The sequence below is a fragment of the Hyperolius riggenbachi genome, chromosome 11, assembly GCF_040937935.1.
Source record: "Hyperolius riggenbachi isolate aHypRig1 chromosome 11, aHypRig1.pri, whole genome shotgun sequence".
Taxonomy (NCBI): Eukaryota; Metazoa; Chordata; class Amphibia; order Anura; family Hyperoliidae; genus Hyperolius; species Hyperolius riggenbachi.
Window position 1 is genome coordinate 113,682,792 of NC_090656.1, and position 27,182 is coordinate 113,709,973.

At 41.9% G+C, this 27,182-nt stretch overlaps 1 protein-coding gene across 14 annotated transcripts in view; it reads right to left on the reverse strand.

Annotated features, from left to right (window-relative positions):
- The window catches only part of LOC137538869 (serine/threonine-protein kinase BRSK2), a 365,619-nt gene that overhangs the window by 70,609 nt on the left and 267,828 nt on the right, over positions 1–27,182 (reverse strand). For all 14 annotated transcript variants that reach the window (XM_068261262.1, XM_068261268.1, XM_068261257.1 and 11 more), the window contains 7 exons: positions 22,045–22,185; positions 19,950–20,066; positions 17,314–17,347; positions 17,110–17,178; positions 16,888–17,034; positions 5,445–5,476; positions 2,003–2,167 (listed from right to left, as the gene is read on the reverse strand). In XM_068261262.1, coding sequence (XP_068117363.1) covers positions 2,003–2,167; positions 5,445–5,476; positions 16,888–17,034; positions 17,110–17,178; positions 17,314–17,347; positions 19,950–20,066; positions 22,045–22,185 — 705 coding nt within the window. The remainder of the gene's footprint in view (positions 1–2,002; positions 2,168–5,444; positions 5,477–16,887; positions 17,035–17,109; positions 17,179–17,313; positions 17,348–19,949; positions 20,067–22,044; positions 22,186–27,182) is intronic.

Consider the following 27,182-nt stretch of genomic DNA (forward strand, 5'->3'; position numbering starts at 1 on the left):
TGTGGTCATCCCCCCACTTATGCATAATTAGTGTTGCCACCAATTTCTCAACCCTTTCACAAGTGTGACCAGCAGTTCACCCCTTTTTCCATGGCAGTGTTGCCCCCTCCCCCACCCTTCTTCCCACAAAACAAGTGCTGCCACCATTCGCCCTTACCCAACATGTGACAATTGGTGCCAACCAACCCATCCCTCCCCCCTGAACATTTCAAGTGTTGCCACCATTCTCTCCCCCTTCTCCCCTTTTAACAAGTGTTGTTACCATTCCTACCCCTACTTCTGTCCCCAACGGGGCCGGTTCTCTCATGAAAACAATTCAGCGCTTCAGATAAAAAACAATCTTCACAAGCTCCAGTAGCTGTGACATACCGTCCCATCACCCCAGTGCCGGTTCTCTCATGCAGCAAGGTGAAACATTTGCATCAGGTGCAGAGATTTCCGGGGCAGTATTTTTGTACTGTGTGTACCTTCCTGAGGAGGAATGGAGTGGCTGAGGGTGAGCAGTTTGTTTGTCACAGACTCAAGGCCAGCCAGTGTGCTATTATGTTGAGCTGCAGCATGTCATGTGAGAACATTAAATGAAGCAGAGTAAATTGTTAGGTGCTGTGCGATCATTCCAAATTGGGGTGGGGGCGCATCCTCACAAGTTTACCTCAGACAGTAAAAAGTTTAGAACCGGCCCTGTAGGTCCCCTCCTTTCCTCTGCAGAGCAGTAGGCAGCAAAGGAGGAATTTTATGCTCACTAGGGCTGGGGCTCCCATTTTGTGCAGCATGAACTTCACATTCTTCCCAGTCTTGCTCCCATGCTTTCCTGTATGTCACACTGCAGAGAGGTCCAGGATTACACAGAGAAATCAACTGGTTGCATGGAAAAGGAGATCTGGCGCTGGAGCAGGAAATACCTTTCCCACTGTGCCCCACTCTGCATGTAAGGGAGTGAATACATGGCGGCTACCAGGGGAGTACCAGGGATAGAAGACCTATGGTTGTAGATGCTGCTCCCCCTGTAGTTACACCATTGCAAAGGCTCAGTGTCTCCATGTGCTCTAGTGTCACTTTGCTTTGTGTTATTTGCAGTAGTGCATCCTATCATATTGCTCTAAACTAAGCAACAACAACAACAACAACAAATAACATTTGTAAAGCGCTTTTCTCCCGTGGGACTCAAAGCGCAATGTATCTAACATGCCCATAAAGGACGTAATGAGCATGTCCATAAAACAGCGCCAATATCTGGCATATGTTTTTGTTGAGCTTTGAGGGGGCACTTTTTTAAAGAGAGAAAAGTAAATGCCTGAAGCCTAGTACGCACTTTCAATTATGATTGGTCAATCATTGACCAATGTTACCACCTCCATGCAGTATATGGATCAACAGATATTGAATACTTTGAGTTGATTGTGTGGGTAAGCTTTCATATTATATGAAGTTGGTAAAATTGGTCAATGATTGGCCAAATACAAATTGGAACTGTCTACTAGGCTAGAGTGTGTAAGTGTGTACTGTATGCATGACTAGAGCCTGGAACACGCATACAATTTTGATAAGCCAATGTTATCACTTCCATGTAGCATGGGGACAAACAGATTTTGAATACTATGGACAGATTGAGCAGGTAAGCTCTCATACTACAAGGAAATGGTAGAATTAGCCAATCACTGGCCAATCAAAATTGGATTTGTGTACCAGGCTCTAGCTTTAGGGCCCGGTACACAGCTTCAATATTAAGCGGCCAATCACTAACACATTTTACCACCAACACATAGTTTACCTGAACAACCTGCTCATAGTATTTAACATGTTAACCCTCATACTACATGGTGGTGGTAACATTGGAGAATCATTGTGATGAAGGGTGTTCCAGCCTTCAGAGTTTCCTGCTACTGCCAATACCTTGCTGTTATAGTCATCAGTGCAGGTGTTCTGCAGATCCAAGTGGTTACTAACAGACATGCTACCATTTGTACATCTCTATACTGAATACAATGATCTGTGCTCTCACTCTTCAGACAGCAGGTCCTGCAGTAGTTTGTTGCGGTCCCGAAAGCAGCCTAGAGAATGCATACTGTCCAGTACATCGGGGTCCACATCTTCTAGTGACGGCAAAGAGCCCATCTGTACCTTCCGGGGAACAGCCTGCTCTGGTTCCGGCTCATTCTTCCCTCCTCTGAAAGAAAGGCATTATTATTTCCACCTTCTAATGTGCACATCTCACCCATACAAAGCAGTCAGATGTCAGCATCAGTCACTCATAATGTGGGATCTACAAAAAAGATTAATGTCCCATATAATATCTTATTGCGCTTCAATTTAACTTCCCACTTCAGGCATATACTGTATGCATTTAAAGGACACATGGACTGAGAGGGATATGGACGCTTCCATATGTATTTCCTTTTAAACAATACCAGTTCTAGCTATCCTGCTGATCTCTTTTGTTGCAGTAGTATCTGGATCACCCACCTGAAACAAGCATGCAGCTAATTCAGTCAGACTTCAGTCAAACATCTGATCTGCATGCTTGTTCAGGGGCTTTACCTAAAAGTGTCACAGGCAGAGGATCAGCAGGACAGCCAGATAATTTACATTTCTTAAAAGAAAATTATTTAATATGTCAGCCTCCCTATCCCTCTCAGTTCTGTTGTTCTTTAACAGATCAAGGCTTTAAATTTGCATAAGTAAAGGTGGCTATACACTTATAGATTTGCAGCAGATTCGACCATCAGATACATTTCTGTCAGATACCTGTCAAGTCGAATCTGACAGGAATCTATCTGATGTGTGCCGCAGCCACACACTAGGAACAGATTTCCAACAGATTTCAGAATGAAATCCATTGGAAATCTATTGAAAATCAATCTAAAGGCGTTACTGCAACATTAAGGGGCCCATATACTGGTCGATTTCAGCCATCGATCGATCAAAAATCGTTTTTATCGAATCAGCCAATTGATCGATCTGCTGCCAATTTTGATCGATTTGATCTGACAGGATGGAAAATCTAGGTCGATCTGTTGCTCGGAGCAGACCGATGGCCCATAGAGTTGCATTGGATCTAATGGTCCAATAATGCATTTAGCTCGATTTCCAATAGTTCTGAAATCTATTGGAAATCTGCTCCTAGTGTGTGGCACACATCAGATAGATTCCTGACACATCCGACTTGACAGGCATCTGACAGAAATCTATCTGATGGTTGAATCTGCTGAAAATCTATAAGTGCATGGCCACCTTTACATCCAATACAAATTTATGGGCCATAGATTTTCCATTCTGTCAGATAGATCAAATCGATCGAAATTGGCCGCAAATCGATCGTGCATCGGTTTGCGATCGATCGATTCAATCAATCGCTGAAATCGACCAGTGTATGGGCCCCTTTAGTGACATACAGCTGCCTGCTCACTCCCAATCAGTCAGGGACACACATTCTTTGGTCACACAGGCATGCAGAGGGGGAGTGATTACGGAGTTAGCTGATTCCATACCTCCTTAATGATGGATAGCCTGCCATGGCAGCCTGTCTCTGGTAGACATGGCCAGTGAGATACTGATGCAGATTGAATGCAAATGATATGCAGTTTGGAACAGCCCAACACATCTGCCAATGTGTTCCTGACCTAAGCGGTAAGGTAGGATTCTTCTTCCTTGTATTAAATGAAAAGCATAGCCAAACGTATTGGAGTTTTGTGATTCACCATTAAGCACCTGATTTCTGTGGCTTATAATTTGCTTTCAACAGAGGCGTAGCTAAAAAGCTGTGAGCCCCGGTGCAAGTTTTACATTGGGGCCCCCCAGGCACTCTATACATAACAAATGATACGGCTCACCAAAACCAATCAAGGACCACCACGGTGACAGAGGTGCAAGAGGGGGGTGAGAAACAGCGTGTTAATGATTACTACTAATCCAAAGCACCTATAGAACTGAATATTATCAGCACAGGACCAATAAAGAACTAATTCTGTGGTTAAGGGTGGGCCCCTCGGGGCCCCTCTGGCCCAAGGGCCCCGATGCGGAAGCTACCCCTACACTCTCTATTACTACGCCACTGGCTTTCAAATATCACTTAAAAAATGACTTTTTCTGCATTGGAAACGTTTAGTGCTCTTGAGACCCTAAACTCGCTTGCACTTGCAGAAGGAATGCTAATTCTTCCATGTACAATCTATAGTTCCACAAGGTCATTTCAGACATTATGCTGGGAATATACGATTCGTTTTTTTTGGAAGATTTAGTTTCCGTCCATTTTTCTGATCAATCTCCATTCACTTCTGTGAGAAAATTAATCAGAAAAACAATCAAAATCAGATTGGACCTTTTGGAAATTATCTATTGAGCCATCTAAAAAAATCATGGTGTATTCCCACCATTAGTCAGAATGTCACAATTAGTCACAATGGTGTAGCTAGGGTGCTATGGGCCACAGTGGGAATTTTACATGGAGCACCCAAAAATGATATTGCTATGGAGGACAAAAATCTACATCTTCAGTGTAAGAGGTGTAAGCAAAGGAGGGATACAGGTTGATAATGATTACCACTATTCAATGCATATAGAGGTGATCAGCACCAATGAAAAGCTAATCAGATCTATGAAGGAGGGCCCCTCTGGTTCAGGGGCCCTAGTTCAGTAGCATCCTCTGCATCCCCTATTGCTATGCCAATGTTCACTGAAAATAGTCTGAAGAATTATCAAAAATACATAGATGAAAACTTTTGCAGAATTGGAAAAAAATAATAGATATAAAATACAAATTGTATTTTTATTAAATGACTCCTGAAGTGAGAGGGAGAGATTTCCTTTCAGTCACAGCAGCTGATCTGCATGCTTGTTCAGGGTCTATGGCTAAAAATACTAAATGCTGAGGATCAGTAAGGCAGCCAGGAAATTAGCATTTTTTAAAAGGAAATAACTATGGCGGTCTCCCTATACCTCTCACTTCAAGTGTCCTTTATTGCCTAAAGCAGTAACACTTCGAGGAGTGCCTCTTTACGTTTTAAATCTGTATGATTGCTAATGACAGCAGCTGCTATCTTCAATCTCTGAATTTAGTGAGGATCAGTTTTAGTTTGGCTTGGTATATCATGCGTGTACATGTACAGTATCTATCACTCACAACCATCTGTCAGTGTGCTATATATGTACACAGTTTAGCTGGCAACCATCTCTCTGTCACTAAGCTCAACAGTCACACACAACAATCTGTTACTGACATTAATTTTCATTTACATGCATATTCCTATTTAGAGAAACCTCTATCTGCCAGGGAGATCCTTTGCCCAGTAACACACCATTCACAAATGCAGGCAGCTCTTGGTCACAGATGATCACTCAGCCATTGCACCCAGCTATCAGCTACTTCACTCAGTGCAGGTACAGATGTGACAGGCAGTCATTTTACTCACATACAAACAATTCTGCTTTGTTGCTGGTTTACTCACATGTACCAAGAGTGCTTCTGTATGTTTTCTAACTGCAAAGGAAAAAATAAAGTTACAACTAATACATCATTTTGGCTAGATTTGTACAGTAGACCTTGACATTCTTACACAGACACAGACTTTTTAAGGGTAACTCTGGTCACAGCGATGGGACAATTCAGTTTTTAAAGGGGTCAGTCTGAAATGTGGTAGGCAGTTATTGCAAGTACAGGTAGTCCCCGACTTACGAACGACCCGGCATGGATTCTGTGTTTCCATGGGAACAAGTCAAAAATTTTTTTTTTCAAATTGGACTTGTTGTTTTTGAGAAAATCTATTTAAAAAAATTCAAAGAAAAAAATGGCTTTTAAACTTCTATAAGCAGGCACAGAGGGCAGAGGTGACACGGAGGGTGACATTGGAGGCACAGGGGGGCTCAGAGGAGGTACAGGGGATAGAAATGGCACAATGTTCCGACTTAAGAACAGATTCAGGTTAAGAACAAACCTACAGTCCCTATCTCGTTCGTTTACCGGGAACTACCTATAATTGTTTTATTAGATTTTTGTGCAACTGTTGAAAAACATTGGCATAAGAGCTGGCAGAAAAGGAATAAGACGAAACAGGGCCCAAGGCAACATAACAACACCCAATAAGTCCCAGGAACCTGCCTAGGTTGCGTTTTGGATGATCCTGCTTTGAGAGCTGGAGGAAGTGATGTGGACACTCTGCCTAGCAGATATGGGAAGATTACACTGGTCAAATTACTATTATTTATTTATTTTTGAAGATCTATGCACACTTGTAGTTACTGTTATTTATTTGTATTCTTGTGTCTCCTCACTTTACTATGTTTAAAGTACTTAGATTTTCATGCTCACAATTTTATCCATATATTCCTGTTGGTACATTTTATTTTGAACAGACATGCTTTGCCATAGTTTCATGATACTGTTTAGCTTGTTATATTTAATCGAGAGATTTTATAGGTTCTTGCATTTATCAGACAACGCAGTCAGCATCCTTACACGATAAGCCCCAGCTGTTATTTGGTTTGATTCATGAACATATTTTATACCTTGTCTTATCTGTTTTTCTCCTTACCTATATAAACTGAACTTGCAAAAAAGTACCTAAAGTGAACCAAAGTCGAAGCACCCTCATGTATTTTACCATATATATCAGTGAGAACATTAGAGAAAACACCTACCCTGATCTCTGTTTAATTTTTCACTGCACATCTTGCTTCTTATCAGCCCTTTTAAAATCTCCGACTGAGCATTCAGTCTGGCTGTGCAATAATTATTATTATTAGTATTTTTTATTTATATAGCGCCAACATATTCCGCAACGCTTTCCAAAGCACAATAAGACGACAAGGGGAACATAGATACACTAACAAAATGTACAACAGAGTTCCAAGCAGCACAAATATTGTGACAAAAACAGTAAACATTAGGAGGAGGACCCTGCCCTTGCGAGCTTACAATCTAATGGGTAGTGGGGGACACATTAGGTAAGGGGGTGGAGGATGGATGAGGCAGTGACCCTTTGCCTCTGATTACATTGTGTCAGATAAGTAAATAAGGGCTATAGAATGTTATAAGCTTGTCTGAAAAGGTGTGTTTTAAGAGTGCGTTTGAAGATGTCCAGGTTTGGAGCATGACGTACAGGCTGTGGAAGAGAGTTCCAGATAAGGGATTATTCTTGTGTAAAGTCTTGGATGCGAGCATGAGAGGAAGTGATCAGCTTAGAGGCCAGGAGGATTTCTTTGGAGGAGTGGAGGTTGCTAATAATGAGCTATAATGATTCCTGAGCAGAGCCACAAGGGGGCAGGCTTGGGCTTGAAAAGACACCAGAAAACACAGACTCAGCTATAATGATTCCTAAGCAAAGTCAGACTGAATGCTCAGTCAGGGATTTTATCAGGGCTGATTAGAAGCAAGCTGTGCAGTGAAGAATGAAACAGAAAGCAAGGTAGGTGTTTTCTCTAATGTTCCCACTGATATATATGGTAAAATACATGAGGGTGCTTCGTCTGTGGTTCACTTTAAGTTAACAAAACTAATCCTAAAATTTATCTTGAGTGATTTTTGCACTTGAAAAGTGCAGTAAAGTTATCTCATAGATATCATGAGAAATGGGAAAAGGGAGATCATTCATGGGTGTGAGTCACACCCATTGGCCCATATTTAATTAACCTTTTCTCCCAAGTTTTCTCCTAGGTGATATTTTCACACCTTGTCAATAAAATGCCCTTAAAGTTGCATTCCCCTAGTGGGTGCTGCATCCGGTTCCGAAACAGATGTGGTACCCGTGCTGATGCACATTCGCCTCCGTACCACTTTGCAGTACCATGCACGGAAATCGGGATTCAGACGCTTGCTGTGGAAAACTACAGCATGCATCTTTTTTTCCTGCACACGATTCGGATGCAGCCTTTGATTTCATCAGGTTGCGATTCAACATCCAAAATAGAGTATGGAAAACAGACGCAATTTGCGTCTAGTGAAAATATAAGCCCTTAAAGGGACTCCGAGCAGTGCAGAAACTATGGAAAGATGCACATCATTTTAAAGCTCTCTTTCTCCTCTTTCCAATGATATATAAACCGCCACCCTACGCCTTTTAGTTTTCACTAATTTTGCGATTGAAATTGCAGCGGCCGCAATTTCGATCGCGAAAATAGAGAAAACTAAAAGGCGTAGGGCAACGATTTAGGTGTCGTCAGAAAGAGGAGAAAGAGAGCTTTAAAATGATATCCATCTTTCCATAGTTATATTGTATTACACAGGGCGACTTTTTGTCAAAGTCAGCAGCTGCATTCAGCAGAATGGAGCTGCTGACACTGGGGAAAGTGTCGTCCTGTGTAATACAATATAACTATGGCAAGATGGATATCATTTTAAAGCTCTCTTTCTCCTCTTTCTGGCGACACCTAAATCGTCTCTCTACGCCTTTTAGTTTTCTCTATTTTCGCGATCGAAATTGCGGCCGCGGCAATTTCAATCGCGAAAATAGCGAAAACTAAAAGGCGTAGGGCAGCGGTTTATATATCATTGGAAAGAGGAGAAAGAGAGCTTTAAAATGAAATGCATCTTTCCATAGTTTCTGCACTGCTCGGAGTCCCTTTAAGCCATCAGCAAGCAAGAAAAAACTCAAAAGTACTTTTTTCACCTACTTTTTCAATTGGAAATTGCTAAAAAATATTTTGAACAGAAAATAAAAAATGATCTCCTAGGAGAAAACTCAGCGCCACTGGCCCTTATTCAATTCCCTTTTTCTCCCACATTTTCTCCTCGGAGATTCATCTTCTGTTAAAAATGTTTTCTGCACTCTGCAATTGAAAAAGTACCAAAAAGTAGGTGAAAAAGGACTGTCAAAATTATTATGAGTATTTTCTTGCTTGCTGGTGGCTTAAAAAGGTATTTTATTGATATGGTATAAAAATACCAAAAATATGTAAATAAGTGATTTTGCGCCCACTGGATCTAAAATCAATACGATTGGCTGCAACAAGTGATAAGTGGGGTTACTCACACCCCCACCGTTCAAGTAAAAAATACTTAATAAATAATAATATTATTATATAAAAAATAAATTAGTAATAAAAGAATGTATATGTGATGGTACATATAGGCGCATAAGTGTTTTCTGAGATATGGTATAAAAATACCACCTAGGAGAAAACTTAGGAGGAAAAGTGAATTGAATAACACTTGTTGTCTATCTAATGGTATATCTAATAGAAGCAGTGTCATAATATACAGCAATATAAAACAATCCAACAACTGTAACAATGGCTACATACATCTTCTCAATAATGTTGGCTATAAAAGTATGCAATGTCAAACCAACTGTGATGAAGATTGTATTGTACACATAGCTGACAAGAGCACTCAGAAGATAATAGAGCTTTGAAGTGTGTTTTTCTTATGTGTGTGTGTCACTTGTGGGATGAACAGTGAAGATTATTATGTTTTCTTATTATGTTTTGTGTATGATACCGGTGTACAGTATGCACTAAGGATGTTTGTTTATTTTCATTCCTTCAGACACCTTACTTGCCTGCACAGACATTACACTGTATAAAACTGTCCTGTTTGGTGCCCTTCTTTGCAATAACATAAGGGAATTCTTGCCTCCTGAAGCCATTCACCCCTCTGCAATGCACTGTGTATTGAGTAACAAGGGCTGACCATTCATATATAACAGACTTCATAGCAAATCAATGTACTGTATATGTAAAACATGCTTTAACCAGCAGATGGGGCTTGTAGGTAAAATTAATAACTGCTTCACTAGACCTATGAAACAAGGCATCAGGGAAAGTCTACAAAACACAGAGCATAGCTCCCAACTGTCTCTCATTCGGAGGGACAGTCCTTCTGTGCCTCTTTCTTCCTTATTTGTCCCTCTTCCAGGACTGTGTAATGATCGCTGCTGCAGCAGCTATTACTGGAAGTAGTAGTGCTGCAGCTCAGGCAGTTCTGATCTATTTCCATGCAAGTTGCATAGCTTTGTCTGTCTTTCCCTGCTGTCAGCTTGTGACTGATTATCATTCACCTGTGTGGGAATCTGCATGTCTGCTCCCATTGGATGACCTCAGTATAAAGATCTGCTTCCTGCAGGGTTTCCTTGGGTTTTCATAGCTTCAGCTTAAGCCTGCCTTGCTGTCGCTTTAGCCCCCGATCGTGTTTCTTGTTAAAGATACTTTGCTGGTCTTTGCATCATATATTGGTTCATTGCCAATATATATGCATACCAGCACGTTTATTATTTTCCTTGTATTTGTGTTACGTGATACATCAGTGTCGCTGATGTATACGTACACGAACTGTTTATATCCTGTGTTCAGTTAGTCAGTTTTCCAGCACGTTTTGGTAGTTTGCGCGTACCGTGAACACCCGTGCTGAGCTAGTTATCCTGTTCCTGGTCCTGTTTGTGGATTGCGTTCATCTCTGCGAAGAGATAACGAATCCTTCTGAATCCTGTTCTGTTACCGTTTGTGGATTGCGTTCATCTCTGCGAAGAGATAGCGAATCCTTCTGAGTCCTGTTCCCTGTGTTACTCCATTCCTAGTCAGCGTTCCTGCTTATGTCATATATCGGTTCATTGCCGATATATACATATGTTAGTCAGACGTTACAAATAGTTTCATTGATAGCTGTAATTGTAATACGCTAGGAAATCATACTTATTGTATATTTATCTGTGTTACGTTCATCTATCTTAATTCTGCTATTTTCTGACTATCCTGTCCTGTCTTTGTGAGGCACGCCATCGCCGCATCGCATTGGCTGCCTCATTCCAGTCTGTCTGGTTTTGGACGCTTGCTGTCGCTAAGTAGCCGCTAGCTAGCAAGCGTTCATTCTGTCTACCTGTCCTGATCTCCTCAGTTCTGGTTTATGCGCTCAGCGCTACTTTGCGCTGAGACGTTATAACGAAAGCATTGTTTGTGGCTGTCAGATCTGCACCGGCTCTGTGCGCCACAATCTCCTATTGGAGTCAGTCCTCCCCTCCACTATACTAGGGATAGCCTGTTTCCTGGTGCTAGTGTGTGTACCTCCTCCACGCCAGCTCATGCGTTGCATGCTGACTGTGGAGAATACACCACCAAGCCTTACATTATGAAAACCCCATTACCAATCCCCATTGTGGGGGGGATTCCCAGAAAGTATGACACTGTTAATTATGGTTCCTGTTCCTTTAAGAAATTTGAAGAACTTAGCTCTGAAACAGAAAATGAGTTTTTCTCTGAATGTGCCAGGTTCCTGGCCAATCCCGATCTCCAAGCGACTCCTGTTTCAACCTGGGCACTCCAGCTAGTTTATATTTTGTTTAAAGGGCAATTGCTTCAGTGGGCATGTGATGTTCTCAATCATTCCGATTTGAATGAGAGACCACTGGAATTTCTAGCGTTTGTGATCCATAACTGGTTGCGCATAGATCCATTGCCTTTTCCTCTAAATGAACTCCTGGCAGCAGGCAAATCGGCTGCTCCTTCAATTGCTTGCAAGAATGAGCAGCAAGCAGAAAGTGTTACTGATAATTTTCCTGCAGCTTTGAATAAATCATCAAAAACCGCAAGGTCAAAGGCAAAACGCAAACGTTCTAAGAAACGTGTCCAATCTGCAGAATCGTTATCCTTAGCGACTGAGACCTATAATGAGATTCTGCCATTAACAGATAATGAAATGCAATTGTCTTTCAGGGGAGTTAAATGGACTTATGAAACTACTAATGAACTTTCCTCCCTGGCTAGGGAAAATAAAGATTTTTGTTTAAAAGAATTATCTGAGTATGATTATGATGAGATGTTACAGAGTATTGAACAAATCAACTTATTTGTGAACCAAGGGAAGTTTGCATACACTACAGTTCAACACTTGCTACAGGTATTGGAGATTCTTAAGAATAAGGAATCTGCCAATCACCTGCTAATTAACCCTATACATGTGCCTGCCACAATCATATCTGCAGACTGTGATCAGCCTAAATGTTTCGCTGTTAAGTATGCATGGGATCCTCCATTCGAGAGGGAAGAGATGGAAGCCCTGGTCTGTGAATGGAAGAATGATTCAAGTTCATTTTGTCAATTTTACAGTGCAAAAAGTGAAATGGTATTGAACGCATGCATTAAGTCAGCCTATAACCTAATAGAGGCTGGTGTGTGTAGGTATGACTGTGTGGCTCCCTTGATTGATGTGTGGGAACTGATTTTGGATGATTTTTATGTGACTCCGAATTCGCAAATTTGGCGTTCTGACCCGCCTGCTTCAGCACCTTTGGCTGATTCAGCAGGTGATTCGGAGCTCTTTTTGTGTGAAATTGAAGTTCCTGCAATTCCACCCTGTACCATGGATAACTCAGTGTTACTTCCCAGTAAAACAGAAGCCACTGATACATTCTTAACCTTGCCCTGCGCAAATTTCTCAGCAGAGAATCCAGAGGTCCTGCTGACTTCTGAGTCCAGCCTAGCCAGTACTCATGACTCTTTGTTTAGTGAAACAGACACCAGAAAAATCTTGCCTGTCTCTGCAAACACTTCTGCAGAAATTACCTGTGTTAATAAAGTTCAACTCCTGTCTGATCCAGCAGATGCCAATAGATGCACTACATCAGTTTCCGAGTCCCAGCAATCCTGTCTAGTAAACTCAGAACCCCAGCATCTGAATTTTCCAATTTTACAAATGAATGGTGATTCAGATGCGCAAACATTGTGTCTTGATCTTCCTGTTTCTACACCTCGCTCTAGTTTCGTGAATAGCTCAGAGCATCTGCTATGTGAACCTGAAATCGCAGAATTATTACCTTGTTCAGAAAATTTTCCAATAAATTTGCCCTGTACCATGAATTGTGCAGTAGATCTCTCCAATGAAACTCAGGTCACAGAATCATTATGCTGTCCAGCAGGTGCTTCCATGGTTTTGCCCTGCAATATGGACTGTTCAGTGATCCTGTCCAGTGAAGCTGTGGTCGCAGAGTCTTATGCTTCACCCAGTACTTTGGATACTTTAAACCCTCTAGCAGAGGAGGCTGAAGCACTGCTTACCTCAGTTGGTGTTGCAGTAATATTCACTTGTCTAGCAGCTGTTTTGGAATTACAGTCTGCTCTAATAAAACTTGATGAATTTCTGCCCAGCAAAGCAGAAGCCATTGAAATATTGTCCTCGTCAGCAAGTGTGTCAGATACCTTGTCCTGTACACAGTCTGATTTAACCAATGTTGTTGAGTCCCTCTCCAGTGTTGTAACAGCCGAGGAACTCCAGCCCTGTCCTCTGAATGTTTCAGAAGTGTTGCCCTGTAACATGGATAATTCTGATTCTCTGGTCAAAATAATAGAAATCTCAGAATTTCAGTCCGGTCTGATGAGTGTTCCTGAAACCCAGCCCTGTATCCTGAAAGATTCTGGTTCTCTGGCCGCTGTGGCAGAGGTTCCAGAGTTCCCTTCCTGTCCAGGGAATTCCTCAGTTTTGCCTAGTCCAGTGGGGGCTGCTGCAATACTGACTTGTTCTGCAGCGCCTCATGAGCTCCAATCCAGTGTATTAAATGAGTCTCTGTCCAGTCCAGAGGTAGTTGTGGAGTCCCTGTCTGCTTCAGTGCATACATCAGAAGATTTGTCCTGTCTTGTTAGTGCCCCTGAATCTGATTTGTTACTGACTTTGCTGGAATCAGCGACATCTAAGTCTGATCCAGCATTCTCGTGTAAAAGTCCAGTAGTTGCGAAGTTTAGTCATGATGATTTTTTTTTGGCCAGTCCTGGTTTTGGTCCTGTCTTGGCTGACCCTGAGGCTCACAGTTCCTTGACATGCCCAGAGGTTTCTCTTGTGCCGGTGTGCCCAGATGTTCTTTGTGTGCCAGAATGCCCAAGTGTGTCTAAGGTGTTAGCGTGCTCTGATGCTTCCTTAGTGGGAACACGTTCTGATATTGCCAGTCTGCCTGCATGCCCAGAGATGGTTCTGGTCCCTGAAAGCCCTGATATTGATGTTTGTCCTTGTGGCCCTGACTCGGGAATTGCCCTAGGTTCCATAGGGGTTCTTGATGGTTCTCCATGTGAGCCTAAGGGGCATTCTGACCTATGGGGATCTCTTTGGAGCTTCAAGGTGTTCTGGGAGGTCTCTGAGAAAACTTGTCCTGGTGCCTTGGACTGGTTCAACAGTGGGTTTTGTGTTGGTAAAGACAGTACCGGTGGGCATTGCAAAGGCTTTGGCGTTTCTGAACGGTTCCTGGAAGGCGGTGGGTATCGCTCAGGGAGTTTCGGAGGGCTTTCTTCTGGAAATCATGGTTCTGATGGGTGTCACACTGGGGCTTGTAGTACTGATGGGCATGGTTCTGTAGGTTCTGGTTCTGATGGGTCCAGTCTTGTGGGGACTGATTCTGGAATTCGGTCTTGCCGGGCTGTCCCGGTCATCATGAATTATCAGTCAGACTGTTTTGTTGGGAATTTCAGTTTTGAAAAGCGTCTGGAATCCGCTTTTAAAGGCGGGGGTACTGTAATGATCGCTGCTGCAGCAGCTATTACTGGAAGTAGTAGTGCTGCAGCTCAGGCAGTTCTGATCTATTTCCATGCAAGTTGCATAGCTTTGTCTGTCTTTCCCTGCTGTCAGCTTGTGACTGATTATCATTCACCTGTGTGGGAATCTGCATGTCTGCTCCCATTGGATGACCTCAGTATAAAGATCTGCTTCCTGCAGGGTTTCCTTGGGTTTTCATAGCTTCAGCTTAAGCCTGCCTTGCTGTCGCTTTAGCCCCCGATCGTGTTTCTTGTTAAAGATACTTTGCTGGTCTTTGCATCATATATTGGTTCATTGCCAATATATATGCATACCAGCACGTTTATTATTTTCCTTGTATTTGTGTTACGTGATACATCAGTGTCGCTGATGTATACGTACACGAACTGTTTATATCCTGTGTTCAGTTAGTCAGTTTTCCAGCACGTTTTGGTAGTTTGCGCGTACCGTGAACACCCGTGCTGAGCTAGTTATCCTGTTCCTGGTCCTGTTTGTGGATTGCGTTCATCTCTGCGAAGAGATAACGAATCCTTCTGAATCCTGTTCTGTTACCGTTTGTGGATTGCGTTCATCTCTGCGAAGAGATAGCGAATCCTTCTGAGTCCTGTTCCCTGTGTTACTCCATTCCTAGTCAGCGTTCCTGCTTATGTCATATATCGGTTCATTGCCGATATATACATATGTTAGTCAGACGTTACAAATAGTTTCATTGATAGCTGTAATTGTAATACGCTAGGAAATCATACTTATTGTATATTTATCTGTGTTACGTTCATCTATCTTAATCCTGCTATTTTCTGACTATCCTGTCCTGTCTTTGTGAGGCACGCCATCGCCGCATCGCATTGGCTGCCTCATTCCAGTCTGTCTGGTTTTGGACGCTTGCTGTCGCTAAGTAGCCGCTAGCTAGCAAGCGTTCATTCTGTCTACCTGTCCTGATCTCCTCAGTTCTGGTTTATGCGCTCAGCGCTACTTTGCGCTGAGACGTTATAACGAAAGCATTGTTTGTGGCTGTCAGATCTGCACCGGCTCTGTGCGCCACAATCTCCTATTGGAGTCAGTCCTCCCCTCCACTATACTAGGGATAGCCTGTTTCCTGGTGCTAGTGTGTGTACCTCCTCCACGCCAGCTCATGCGTTGCATGCTGACTGTGGAGAATACACCACCAAGCCTTACAGACTGATGTAGAGATCTATATAAATATATGTATTTTCTACAGAAAACCTATTTAATTGACTCTAAGCTTTATTCTCATATTTTAAATTGATATATTTCTTATTTTCATATGTTAATTTGAAAAAAATTTAGTGATAATAAAAAGGCCCAGTGTGGTTTGAATTATAAAATTACATCTTTTGCTTATGGATTCTTTACTTATGCCAGGGCCAGATTTATCATAAGGCACTGTAGGCACGTGCCTACAGGCGCCCAATAATGGAGAGGTGGCTCCCATGCAGAGTCCCAAGCAGAGCATAAATGAGAGGTTACTCACCCAGTTCTTGGCATTTCACTATAGAGATCTGCCTTCAGTCGGGGGCATCTCTAGCTACCTCATACTTGGGGGCATATCTAGCTACTTAATACTGAGGGTACCTCTGGCTACCTAATGCTAAAAGACACCAGTAGCTACCTATGACAGGCAAGGAAAGTAAGGGAGAAGTGACAGCTGGGACAGCCAGCACACTTGTGGCGTTGTTCGGCGGGGGTTTGTAGGTTCATGGAGAGCAAAGTCTAAGGTGCCAGGACATTTGTGCCTATAGGCTCCTGAGATGTAAATCCGGGCCTGATTTATGCCCTACTAGGGGTGTAGAGTGGGCGTGACTAGAGTTGTGACTTTAACGTGTCTCTTTTTGCTGTCTCAAAATGTTGAAAGGTATGGGAAGAGTAAGTAGAAAGTTAAAGGAGTCTGTAGTTAGGCCTAGCATGGTGCTTATATGTTTGTGGAATGGGTGACAGAGCAATAAAACTAAAAATATGGTCTGATATATCTTTTGTTTGTCCATACTTGGCCAGAACAGTCTGATACAGCAATAATTATGTATTTAATCCATTACTGTCATCACTTAAAATAAGCCGGTATTTCAGAGCTGTCTCTATAAGGTACTGCGGCAGACACACAACCAGGGATACCTGTCTACTGCGATGCCTCAATAAATGGGAACTTACCGTAGCAACTCTGAAATAGTTGTCTTAGTTTTGGCTTAGGATCACATACACCATTAATTCTGTACCTCGGAGTGCTAGCTTGCATTACTTTATGGTTCACTTTTTATCTAACATTTGTCTATCAAAGGTAAGCAGGCAGGTTTTTGTTTGGTGGATTTTTTAGACTGGATTGTAAGACATGCGAGAGACTGTCTGTAGAGTGTAACAGCGGCACTAGGCTGGAGCCTGGAGTTTTCAGGAGAATAGAAACGCTAACATTATGCACACGCCATATTTCTCACCGTCAGTCTCTTCAAGGGATCAACCTCAATCATCCCACAGAGGAGGTTCTGACAGTCCGGGGGAATAAAGTGCGGCATGTGAAAGACCCCTCGTTTCACTTTTTCCAAGAGCTGCCTCAGGTTGTCGTCATCGAACGGCAGGGCACCCTACGGAAAAACAGGAGTCAGTTCTGTGCTTCATAAATGAAAAGTGATTGACGCTAGCGCAGATAGGAGACTCACCACAAGCAAAGCGAATAAGATGACGCCACAACTCCAAATGTCAGCCCTCCTGCCATCATATTTTTCACCCTGTGAGGAATATAAAGAGATAATAACTGTCTGACTCGCAGGAGGCTGCCCTCTGTGTATAGAGCAAAGTATCCTTTTCTATTTTGTTTGAATTCCACAGACATGACTTTTCTCATGCTAATTGTATAAACTTACCCTGATCACTTCTGGACAGGCATAGTGTGGAGACCTACAGAACATAGAAAGCACAGATCAGAGCTCAGTAAAGTGTATGAAATGACCAGCTAGACATTTCTAGAAGAGGACACATCTGGTCTCCAGGCTTCTGAACACTGGGCCTCATGCAGTGCTGGGTGAATCTCAGCTAATTAGCTCTGCTGGTGGTTTTGCCAATGGAGTAGCTTTACCAAGATTTGCTTGTTAAATATTTGCATTCTGCTTTGATTTAAGTCAGTTAGTTTAGAAGTCTTCTGGACCACTTGCTCATTAATTCATCTCATGCTTTGTGTTACTGTGGGTTCCCTGCTCTCCTCCACTTCAAATCAGTGGGTGACCAAGATGAAGGAAGGCTGCTGCTTTTAGCGACTTGCAGAGAACAGGATTTCCAACTTCTGAGAGTGTAATAAAGAGTGAAGCGGCACTTTTCATCATTGCCATGCTGGGTGTAGGGCTTCCTTGACTTTCTATCATTATTGAGGGGAGGTTAGAGTCTGCCTCTAGGTCAGTCTAGGGTTAGACTAGAGTTTATGGTTAGAGATAAGTATTTGAAGGAGTTTGATTTATGGCATAGATGAGGATTACCCATCATTTGAAAAGTGCAGTTCAGGACTATGATTGGGTGAAATCTCAATGATAGGATTTTGGAGGTTGAAATGTTAAGCTATGTTCACAGTGGTGTGTTGCAGCGTAACCCGCTTAGTAACGCAAGTAACTTAGTTACCTGCAATGCAATGCGCCATCCTCAGCGCGACAGGTGTATTGCGGTATAACAGCGTGCGACATCGCAAAGAACTGCATGCAGTACATTACCACAAAGGGCTTGATTCACTAACCGTCACTAAGTGTTAGCGCCGGAGTGAAAAGCCACTTAGTGCCCGAAAAGTAGCTTTGCGCGCACTAATAGTCGCGCAAAGCTACATCGCCATACCGCCGTTTTGTGAATCGAGCCCAAAATGTGCATGGAAACAGTGACAGTGAAGCATACTTTTTATTGACTGTATGCGTCACTGTATGGGATGCAGCACATGAATAACGTAAGGCTCTGCTTTCCCTTTCTGTTGTGCCCCTGCTGTTACAGTGAATACAATGCAACTCCCACTGTGAACCTAGCCTTAATGCTAGGTGCAGAAATTATAAACACGTATCAAAGAAAGGGTCTGTGGTTAGGAAGCTGTTGAAGTGAACCTTAACCGAACTAAATAAAAATAATTTCACTTACCTGGGGCTTCGACGAGCCCCCGGCAGCCGTCCTGTGCCTGCGGAGTGCTGAACCGATTCTCCGTTCCCCCGCTGCGGCTCAGTTCCATTTCGGTTGACTGATCAGTTCTCTCTTACTGCACCTGCACAGGACGCGTTCACCGTCATGAACGTGTATGTGGATGCGTGTGGCTAGGGCCGCGTAGGCGCAGTGGACTGCCGACTAATCAGTCGGCTGAAATGAAATTAAAGTGGACCCAAATTAAAAATACAAGATTTCAGAAATAAAACCTATTTTCTAAATTATAATAATAAATAGCAGCCTTTTTTCAGCTGCATGATGACGAATATAAAATATTTTACATTTATTTGAGGAACCCCTCCCTTCTTTTCAAATTGCCGGGATTTTTCCGGCAAACTGGTGGAGTAGATGGTGTCCAGCAATGGAGGAATTGCTAATGGCTGCCCCCAGTATAACCCTAGATATAAAAAGAAAAGTGTGAAAAGCATGCACTGAAATGCTCATAGGTTTGAAGGAGTGTTTATTTATCTTTGTATGTGTCAGAGTGGTGCAACTAAATATTTTTACAGAAGGTCGGTTTGGCACGATGCAGACACAGGACGACTGCAGGGGGCTGCTCGAAGCCCCAGGTAAGTGAAACTCTTTATTTAGTTCGGTTAAGGTTCCCTTTATGGTTAGGGCTAGGCACAGGAGAGCAGTAAGGTTAGATTAAGGTATAGGAGGTGAAGTTAGGGTTACGCTGGTTAGGTGAACAATCACACCCAAAAAGAGTCAGGTTTGTGCATCTCCATCTGCATCAAGTGGTCGGTAGCCCCTTATGCAATCTACCTTTGTGATTATCTTATTTCTTTACCGCACTTTGCTCCATATTGTATCATTTTTGTGCTATTTGAGCTCCCATTGTCTCTGAGCTTTCTTTTTAAGGTGTCACCTCCACTCTCTTATTCCATTACATGGCACTGGGAGCCCGCAGCCCAGCACCAGCACTTATGCAGACAGGAACTTGAAACATTGAATTGTGTCTGCTGATGTTACCGAGTTCCCACACGGTGGGAGGCTACTGCTCGTCCAGAGATCCTCTTCATATAACAGTACATATTGCATGACTCAGATGAGCCCACATGTCTGTGTGGGGATCAATAGGCATTACATAAGCTTTGACCTTTCAAATCAAGTTTCCCCAATGCTTCTTAAAACTGGAAAATCACTTAACCTTAAAACAGGACTACCTGGCTGGTGAATCAGCAGGATGCCACAAACATGTGGAATGTCCTGACTCCTAACTTAAGAGGAACACTGTTTTTATACATATATCCTTCAATGCACCACTCTTACATATGAAAAGTGTCGGACAAAATTAGATTTACGGTACACATACGGTACACATACATACCCGCAGCTAGTCTCCAGCAGGCTATCTCCGACCTGCAGAGAGGCCATCCCAAAATCTGCTATTCGGATGTTATTCTTCTCATCCAGAAGAAGGTTCTCAGGTTTTAGATCTCTATGACTGGAGAGGAGAGAAAGAAGAATAATATGGTCTGGTGAGAATAATCCATACTGTATACTATTCTACCAGGGCCGGTTCTGTCATGAAGAAAGGTGAAACATTTGCATGAGGCGCAGAGATTACAGGGGCAGCATGTTTGTACTATGTTTACACAGCAGTCAGAGTAGGAGGAGAAGCGAGAGAAGAGTGAGGTGAAGCGGTCACCATTGGGGAAAAGCAGCTTGTTGTGCTGTGTGAGGAGTCTGACAGTGAGTGAGGAGGAGAGAGGCAGGAGAGCAGCAGTGTTTCATTGGACTTGAACAGCAGAACAGTGGAGGTGGCACTGCTGTCTTGACGGAGGAGGAATGGAGTGACTGAGAGTGAGCAGTTTGTTGGGGGGGGGGGGACATCTTTACAAGTTTTCCTCAGGTAGCAAAAAGTCTAGAACTGGCCCTGTATACTACTATAAGCCTTTACAGTTTATCCACAAACATTTATCATACAGTGAGATGCTAGGTAAGATAGTTTTTTGCACTGCAATCAGAGGGCAGTATTTCATGGCCCAAAATGTGTAAATACTGTATAACTGGTCTAAGCCTCATCTTTGACATTTAGTCCACGATGACTATATAACAAAAAACATGTCTATATAAATTCTGCACAGATATGTTTGGCTTTGCTTTTCCACTAAATCTAGCTAAGTATTTTGGTGCTAAAAACTATTTCCCCCTCAAAACATAGAACATTCTCAGTGTTAGACATCATTGTTCCCCCACCAACCCGAAACCTAGCACAATGTCCCCAATGTACAGTAAATACTTACCCCTACCATAATTCACTCCAGTACTAAATACTTTACAAGCCAAGCTCCCTGTAATGAAATACTATTCCCCCACACATTAGGATATTCTTCCTCCCCCACCAAACACTAATTAAAATCTTATCCTCTGAGATATACTCATTGCTCACCTCATGAAGTCCAACAAATACTCTGTGAACAAGAACAAGACCTCAGTGCTGAAAAGATCCTGTACAGATAAGGCCAAGCTTTTCAGTACAGTATTGGGACCACCAAAACTAGGTAATGGGACACTTGTGGTGAGAATAGCTGCTTTTAACAAGATCAGGCACCAACGTTAAAACATGTTTGGGAAACCTCAGCAATTATTTGGTGATTTTTTTATCCCCCATTCTGAACCCAGTGTATGCTTGACCATTCAGCACCGGGAATAGGTAAATCCCTCATTCTTGGCTTGTGATTTGTCCAAGCATAGCAAGTCAAGAGATTGAGCAAACCGGTAGCAGGCAAAAAGGGTTGCAGCTGAGGGTGGACAAAAAGGGCGCCGCCATAGACTTTAATGCAATTATCGTAAATAAGGTGAAAAAAAGCTGAAAAAAGGGTGCCGTAAAAAATGTTAATAGTTTTTGAGGTAGTTATCGTTTTAAGTTTACAATGTTATAGTTATATTATTTTGTTAATAAGTACAGATTTTACGTTTTCAAATGTATTATCGTTAATATATGTAAAAGGGTGTTTCTGCAGAGGGAGTGGTTAGGGTTAGGCACCACAAGGGGGAGTGGTTAGGGTTAGGCACCACCTAGGCAGCGGTTGGTTTTAGGCAACACCAGGGGTGGTAGTTAGGGTTAGGCACCACCAGGAGGGGGGTTAGTGTTAGGCGCCACTAGGGGAGTGGTTAGTTTTAGGCACCACCAGGGGAGGGTTCTGTGTGAGGGTAGGGTTGGGTTAAGCAGTATTGACGAAAAATGCAAAGACATTTAAGGTTAATATTTATTCGTTATAATATCTTGTTTGCTTTGTGCAACAGAAAATATCGTTAATAAAGCTTGACAACAATGGTTCTCGTTATCTAATTTCGTTAATACCTGGCAACAAATTCGTTAATAAGTCGGGCCCTTTTTTTAACGGGGCCCTTTTTTCATGCACACGAGAAAACCAGATTCACCAGAGACCTGTTTGTAGTGTAAGGGGATAGCTCACCAGATGGAGTGACTGTGGCAGAAGTCAAGTGCTGAAATGATCTGCCGGAAGAATTTCCGTGCTTCCTTTGGGGTAAGACGTCCTTTCTTCACTAGGTAGTCAAATAATTCTCCTCCAGACACGTGCTCCAAGACCAGGTACCTGTATGACACAAAGAGCAACAAAAGAACACCCTGAAATGTGAAAAGCAAATATACTGGAGGAAGAGTTTAAACCCAGGTTTGTATGTATTCCTCATACTAAAGTTGTGCCCTGCAAGGTAGTAACAAAATTCATACAGAAATTCCACTCTTGTTACAATATTGCCATAAATGTAAGTGGATGCTACAATAGTAATTTAATGTTCCTAACATTTTCATATTATTTCAATTTGTAGCCAGCTAAAATCATTTTTGCCATTAATCCTTGCAATAAATAGAGCCAAACTGAAACTATTAGCATTCTCTCAACAAAAGTGGGATTCACTTTATAGAGTGACTTGATGAGTTTCTTACAACTAAGTAATACTCAGATAGCTTATGGTGACCCAGAACCACTAGGAAAATATAAAGGGTTAAAAGAGACCAAAAAGCCCTCTGTTAAAGTGCAATATACTAAATGAAATCTTGCCTTCCTAAAACTGAAGGTATTTGCGATAACACCTGCTGCCTGTGCAGGACGCTATTGCAGACAGAAGGCCTGTCGGTGAAACGAAACAAGCTGACGGAGGGGGACCAGAGGCTCCGTGAGTGACTGCGAGGACACAGGATGGCTGCAGGGGGCTGGTAGAAGCCCCAAGTGAGTAAAACTGATTTTTTTTCTCCATGGCTTAAAGATGAATACCAGTGAAAATAAGTTAATATTTTTTTTACAATTATTATGTATTAATGATTTAGTCAGTGTTTTCCCATTGTAAAATCTTTTCTCTGCCTGATTTACATTCTGACATTTACCACATGGTGACATTTTTCCTGCTGGCAGGTGATTTCAGTGGAAGGAGACGCTGCTTGCTTTTTTGGCAGTTAGACCCAGCTGTGAAAAGCTGTTATTTCCCACAATGCAATGAGGTTCATAGATTGGACATCACACTGTGGGAGGTGTTTCACCACAATACCAGCCATGCAGAGCCCCCAATGATCCATTTGTGAAAAGAAAAGATTTCTCATGGGAAAGGGGGCATCAGCTACTGATTGGGATGAAATTCAATTCTTGGTCACGGTTTCTCTTTAAAGAGAACCCGAGGTGGGATTTAATTATGTTACTGGGGCACAGAGGCTGGCGACACGCAGCGTATCGCCAGCACAATGTTTACCTAAGCGCTGTCAGTCAGCGCCGCTCCCCTGCCTCCTCCGCATCTGCGCTACCAGCCCGTGTCCCCTCCCTCCCGCTGATAGGAGGGAAGTGACGCGGGCGGGTAGCGCAGATGCGGAGGAGTCGGGGGAGCGGCGCTGACTGACAGCGCTTAGGTAAACATTGTGCTGGCGATGCGCTGTGTGTCGCCAGCACTGCGGGGGGTATAGCGGCGCGCAGGGGGGACATGGAGGCACACCATGGGGCAACGGAGGCTGGTCTTAGTGTGCTCAACCAGTCTCTGTGCCCCGGTAACATAATTAAATCCCACCTTGGGTTCTCTTTAAGTTTGATCTGTGTTATTGTTTTTGCTCAATTACACATTCATTGACGTACACCAGCGCTAAAATCTATGAACTATTGACCCTTTTTATTTCTTTCCTGCTCTCAGAAACCATTTTCTGCTAGGAAAGTGTCTTATAGTTGGAATTTCTTATCAGTGAGGGTCACACTGTAGTCACTTCCTGTCTGAGGCAAGACAGAGTCAGCCGCTTACATACCTGATATTTATCTCTTTCAGGCAGAGAAAGGAAAAAAAGAAACACAGCATAGGTATTTGTGTGCTAGGAACTGTACATACCATTGTCCATCTCATCATGTAAAAAAATCATTATTTCTCAGTTTTCGGCCATTATAGCTTTAGAAAGATACAAGCTACCATAATTTAAGCTCCCGTATTTTATTTGCCCATTTGTCCCGCTTATTACACAATTTAAATTTTGTCCCTATCACAATGTATGGCGGCAATATTTTATTTGGAAATAATGGTGCATTTTTACAAATTTGCGTCCATCACTGTTTACAAGCTTATAATTTAAAAAATAATAGTAAAATCTTCACGTGCATATTAAAAACTTTCAGACCCTTAGATAACTTATGTATGTTTTTTTTTTATTGTCATTTTTTTATTATTAAAAAAATTATTTGGGTATTTTTTGGAGTGTGGGGGGTAAACAGCTAATTTTAAATGTCATAAATTGTATTTATTTAAAAAGAAAAATGTATGTAGATATAGTTTTACTATTTGGCCACAAGATGGCCACAGTCCCAAAGATTTTTGTGGTCCAGAAAGAAGCCGTTGGTCTTTCTAACGGGACTCAGATCAATGAATGGGAATAACTATATTCCCATTCATTGATCTCTGGGCTAACGGGCTGCATGGGAGCGTGCAGCATCACGATAGAGAGTGGTTAAAGAGGACCTGTCAGCCATACTATTTCAGAAAAAAACACATGTATAAGTAGAAAAATACTTGCTCTACTTACATAACATATGTATTGCACTGTCCACATTTTGATTTTAGTGATTAGTAATTTTTTTTCTATAGTAAAAAGAGAAAAAAACATTTCTTAGAATTTTTATCTTGACTGTCTATCTTGAAGCCGATCCTGACATCATTTCCTCCCTTACTCTGTCTGTGTTTGCATTGGCCGCCCTCCTCCCAGTCTTCAGACACTCCCACCCAGCTCTGCAGTAGAAAGTGCATTGTTTCAGCATGAGAAATATTGGCCAATCAGAGTGGAAAAGAGGTGTGAGAGGGGAAAACATGAGGGAATAAAGAATTGATTTTTGATTTTATGCCCAACAGTAACGCTTTAAAGTCAGTAGACAGAGCAACAATGCCTTTCAGGCTTTTACTGTTGTAAAACAGCAGGTAAACAAACATCATGAAAAACAGCCTACTTTTTTTATTACATATTTTCCATACTACCGAAATAAGTTTTCTTATTCTTTTCTCTTTTTGTACTGTATTGTCTTGAAATGAGACAACTATAATGATTAGACAAGTCTGGCTGTAGTTCCTTTTTACGTAATTGCAAGATGATCAGAAAAATAGACTATTAAACATATTCTGATTTGAATTTAGCATGTCAATGGAAACCCCTGCAGCTGGGGTTTATGATATTTGGACAAAAAATAATGTTAAAATTTTAGCCCCATAAGTGCACAGCCAGTTTTCTGTTTGTTCAGGTGAAATCTGCAGTAGCCAGATCCCAGGTTATCAATGAAACAGCCCACTGCTCTCTCTGCTCTCACTGTACGGGAAACAAAAGTCACAATCCAGATGCCATGTTTCTGAAAGCCTGATACAGTTATATAGCTGCACTATGTATAAAATTTGGCATATTCTCTGCCACGTCACATGACCTGTGTTTAGACTGCAGGGTCAAGGCAAAGGCTGAATCAACATTCATATCTCAGGCATGTTTCTCACATTGGAGGCTGACTGGGGTCTGGTTCAGCCTGGGGTATAAAGTTTGCAGCTGGGGAGATTTCATCTTTTCTTGCAAATTTTCTTAAAGTGATACTAAACACAGAACAAAAAATTGGTTGATTTTTGTGGTCTTCAAAATGGATTAAAAGCGTATTTGGTAGTGTTGTCTGATATGATTCACACATACTCATATGCAGGTACCATTATAGTCTGTTAAATAATGTGGAATCTCCTGAGGTAGCAAATAACATAAAGCTTCTCCTCAACTTGTCCAACTCTCTCTTCATTGTGTGTCTCAAATGCTCACTTCCCTACAAAAGCCTGGCTTGGGAAGCTTCTCAGGCCTCACATGTCACATACAATCTTTCTCTCTACTCCGTGCTAGCAGCATGGAAAGATTTGCCTCAGCCATTATAAGTGTATAATTAATAAGGAGGACATTTTATCAGATATCAACATTTTATATGTTTACTTTAGTAGTCCTCAAAAATATTATTTTCTAACCTTCAATTCTGTTTGCTAAAAATGGAACTTCCTATTCTTGCCTAAGATTATATCAAGTATTCAATTTTGAATGAATGGAACTCTATTTTTTACTTTATGTTTTTAATAAAAACAAGCCAACAGAGGAAAGGTTTCTCTCTTAGGCCGATATATATATATATATTTTACTTTACAATGTAACGTGTAAAGGAAACCATACATCTAGAGATCTTGGCTGCTGATCAACCATTAGACAGATCTCTCTCTGATCGGGAATCGGCCATAAACCACAGGACGATTCACGATCGATTTCAGCGTGATCTTTCTGGTATTGGCCTTATGATGCTGTCTCGGTGCCTTGCCGCCCCCGTCTGTGTACCTCGAAATGCAAATGAACCCCCCGGTGCCCCTGCATCAATACTTTACCTGTCTGGTGTCCGCATTTCTCTTTCACGTTTACGCCCCATGGGTTTGCCGGCATACTGCACGAAGGTCATGCTCTTGGCAGCAGCAATTTTCATCCGATTCGATAATAATTATCGAATTGGATGGTCGATCGGCCACGTCTCTATAGATGTAAACCTTGTTTTCTTGAGATATACACCTTGGGTTGATGCACTAAATGACTTTAGTATATTTAACACCTCTTTTGTAAGTTGCATTTACCAGTGGTGGTTACTTTATATAGTCACATAGCGCATCAATCCCCTGGTTTCTTATTTCAACATATATTTTATACTCTATTTTCAGTACCTAGCAATCAAAATCTAAAATAAAAGTTTAGTAAAATCAACATAAATTGACTAGAAAAAATATTACTTTGTATACTTTTTACTTGTAATATACTCAAAAATCTTTTTTATTGATAAAGTTAAAAAAAAATAAAAATGATGCGGTAAGATGACTGTTTTGACCATCATGGATCTTTCCCCTTTCTCACCTTTTCAATGAAATAACTTGCCCCTAATTTGATAAGCTCAATATTACTTTTCACACTGCTTCCCTGTTTTTTGTGCTTTTTAGTGGAAATAATTACGGGATTGTGAGGGATTTATATAGGACATTAAAATGAATGTTTCGATGTTGCAGTCTGCCCTGTGGCTTTCGGTTA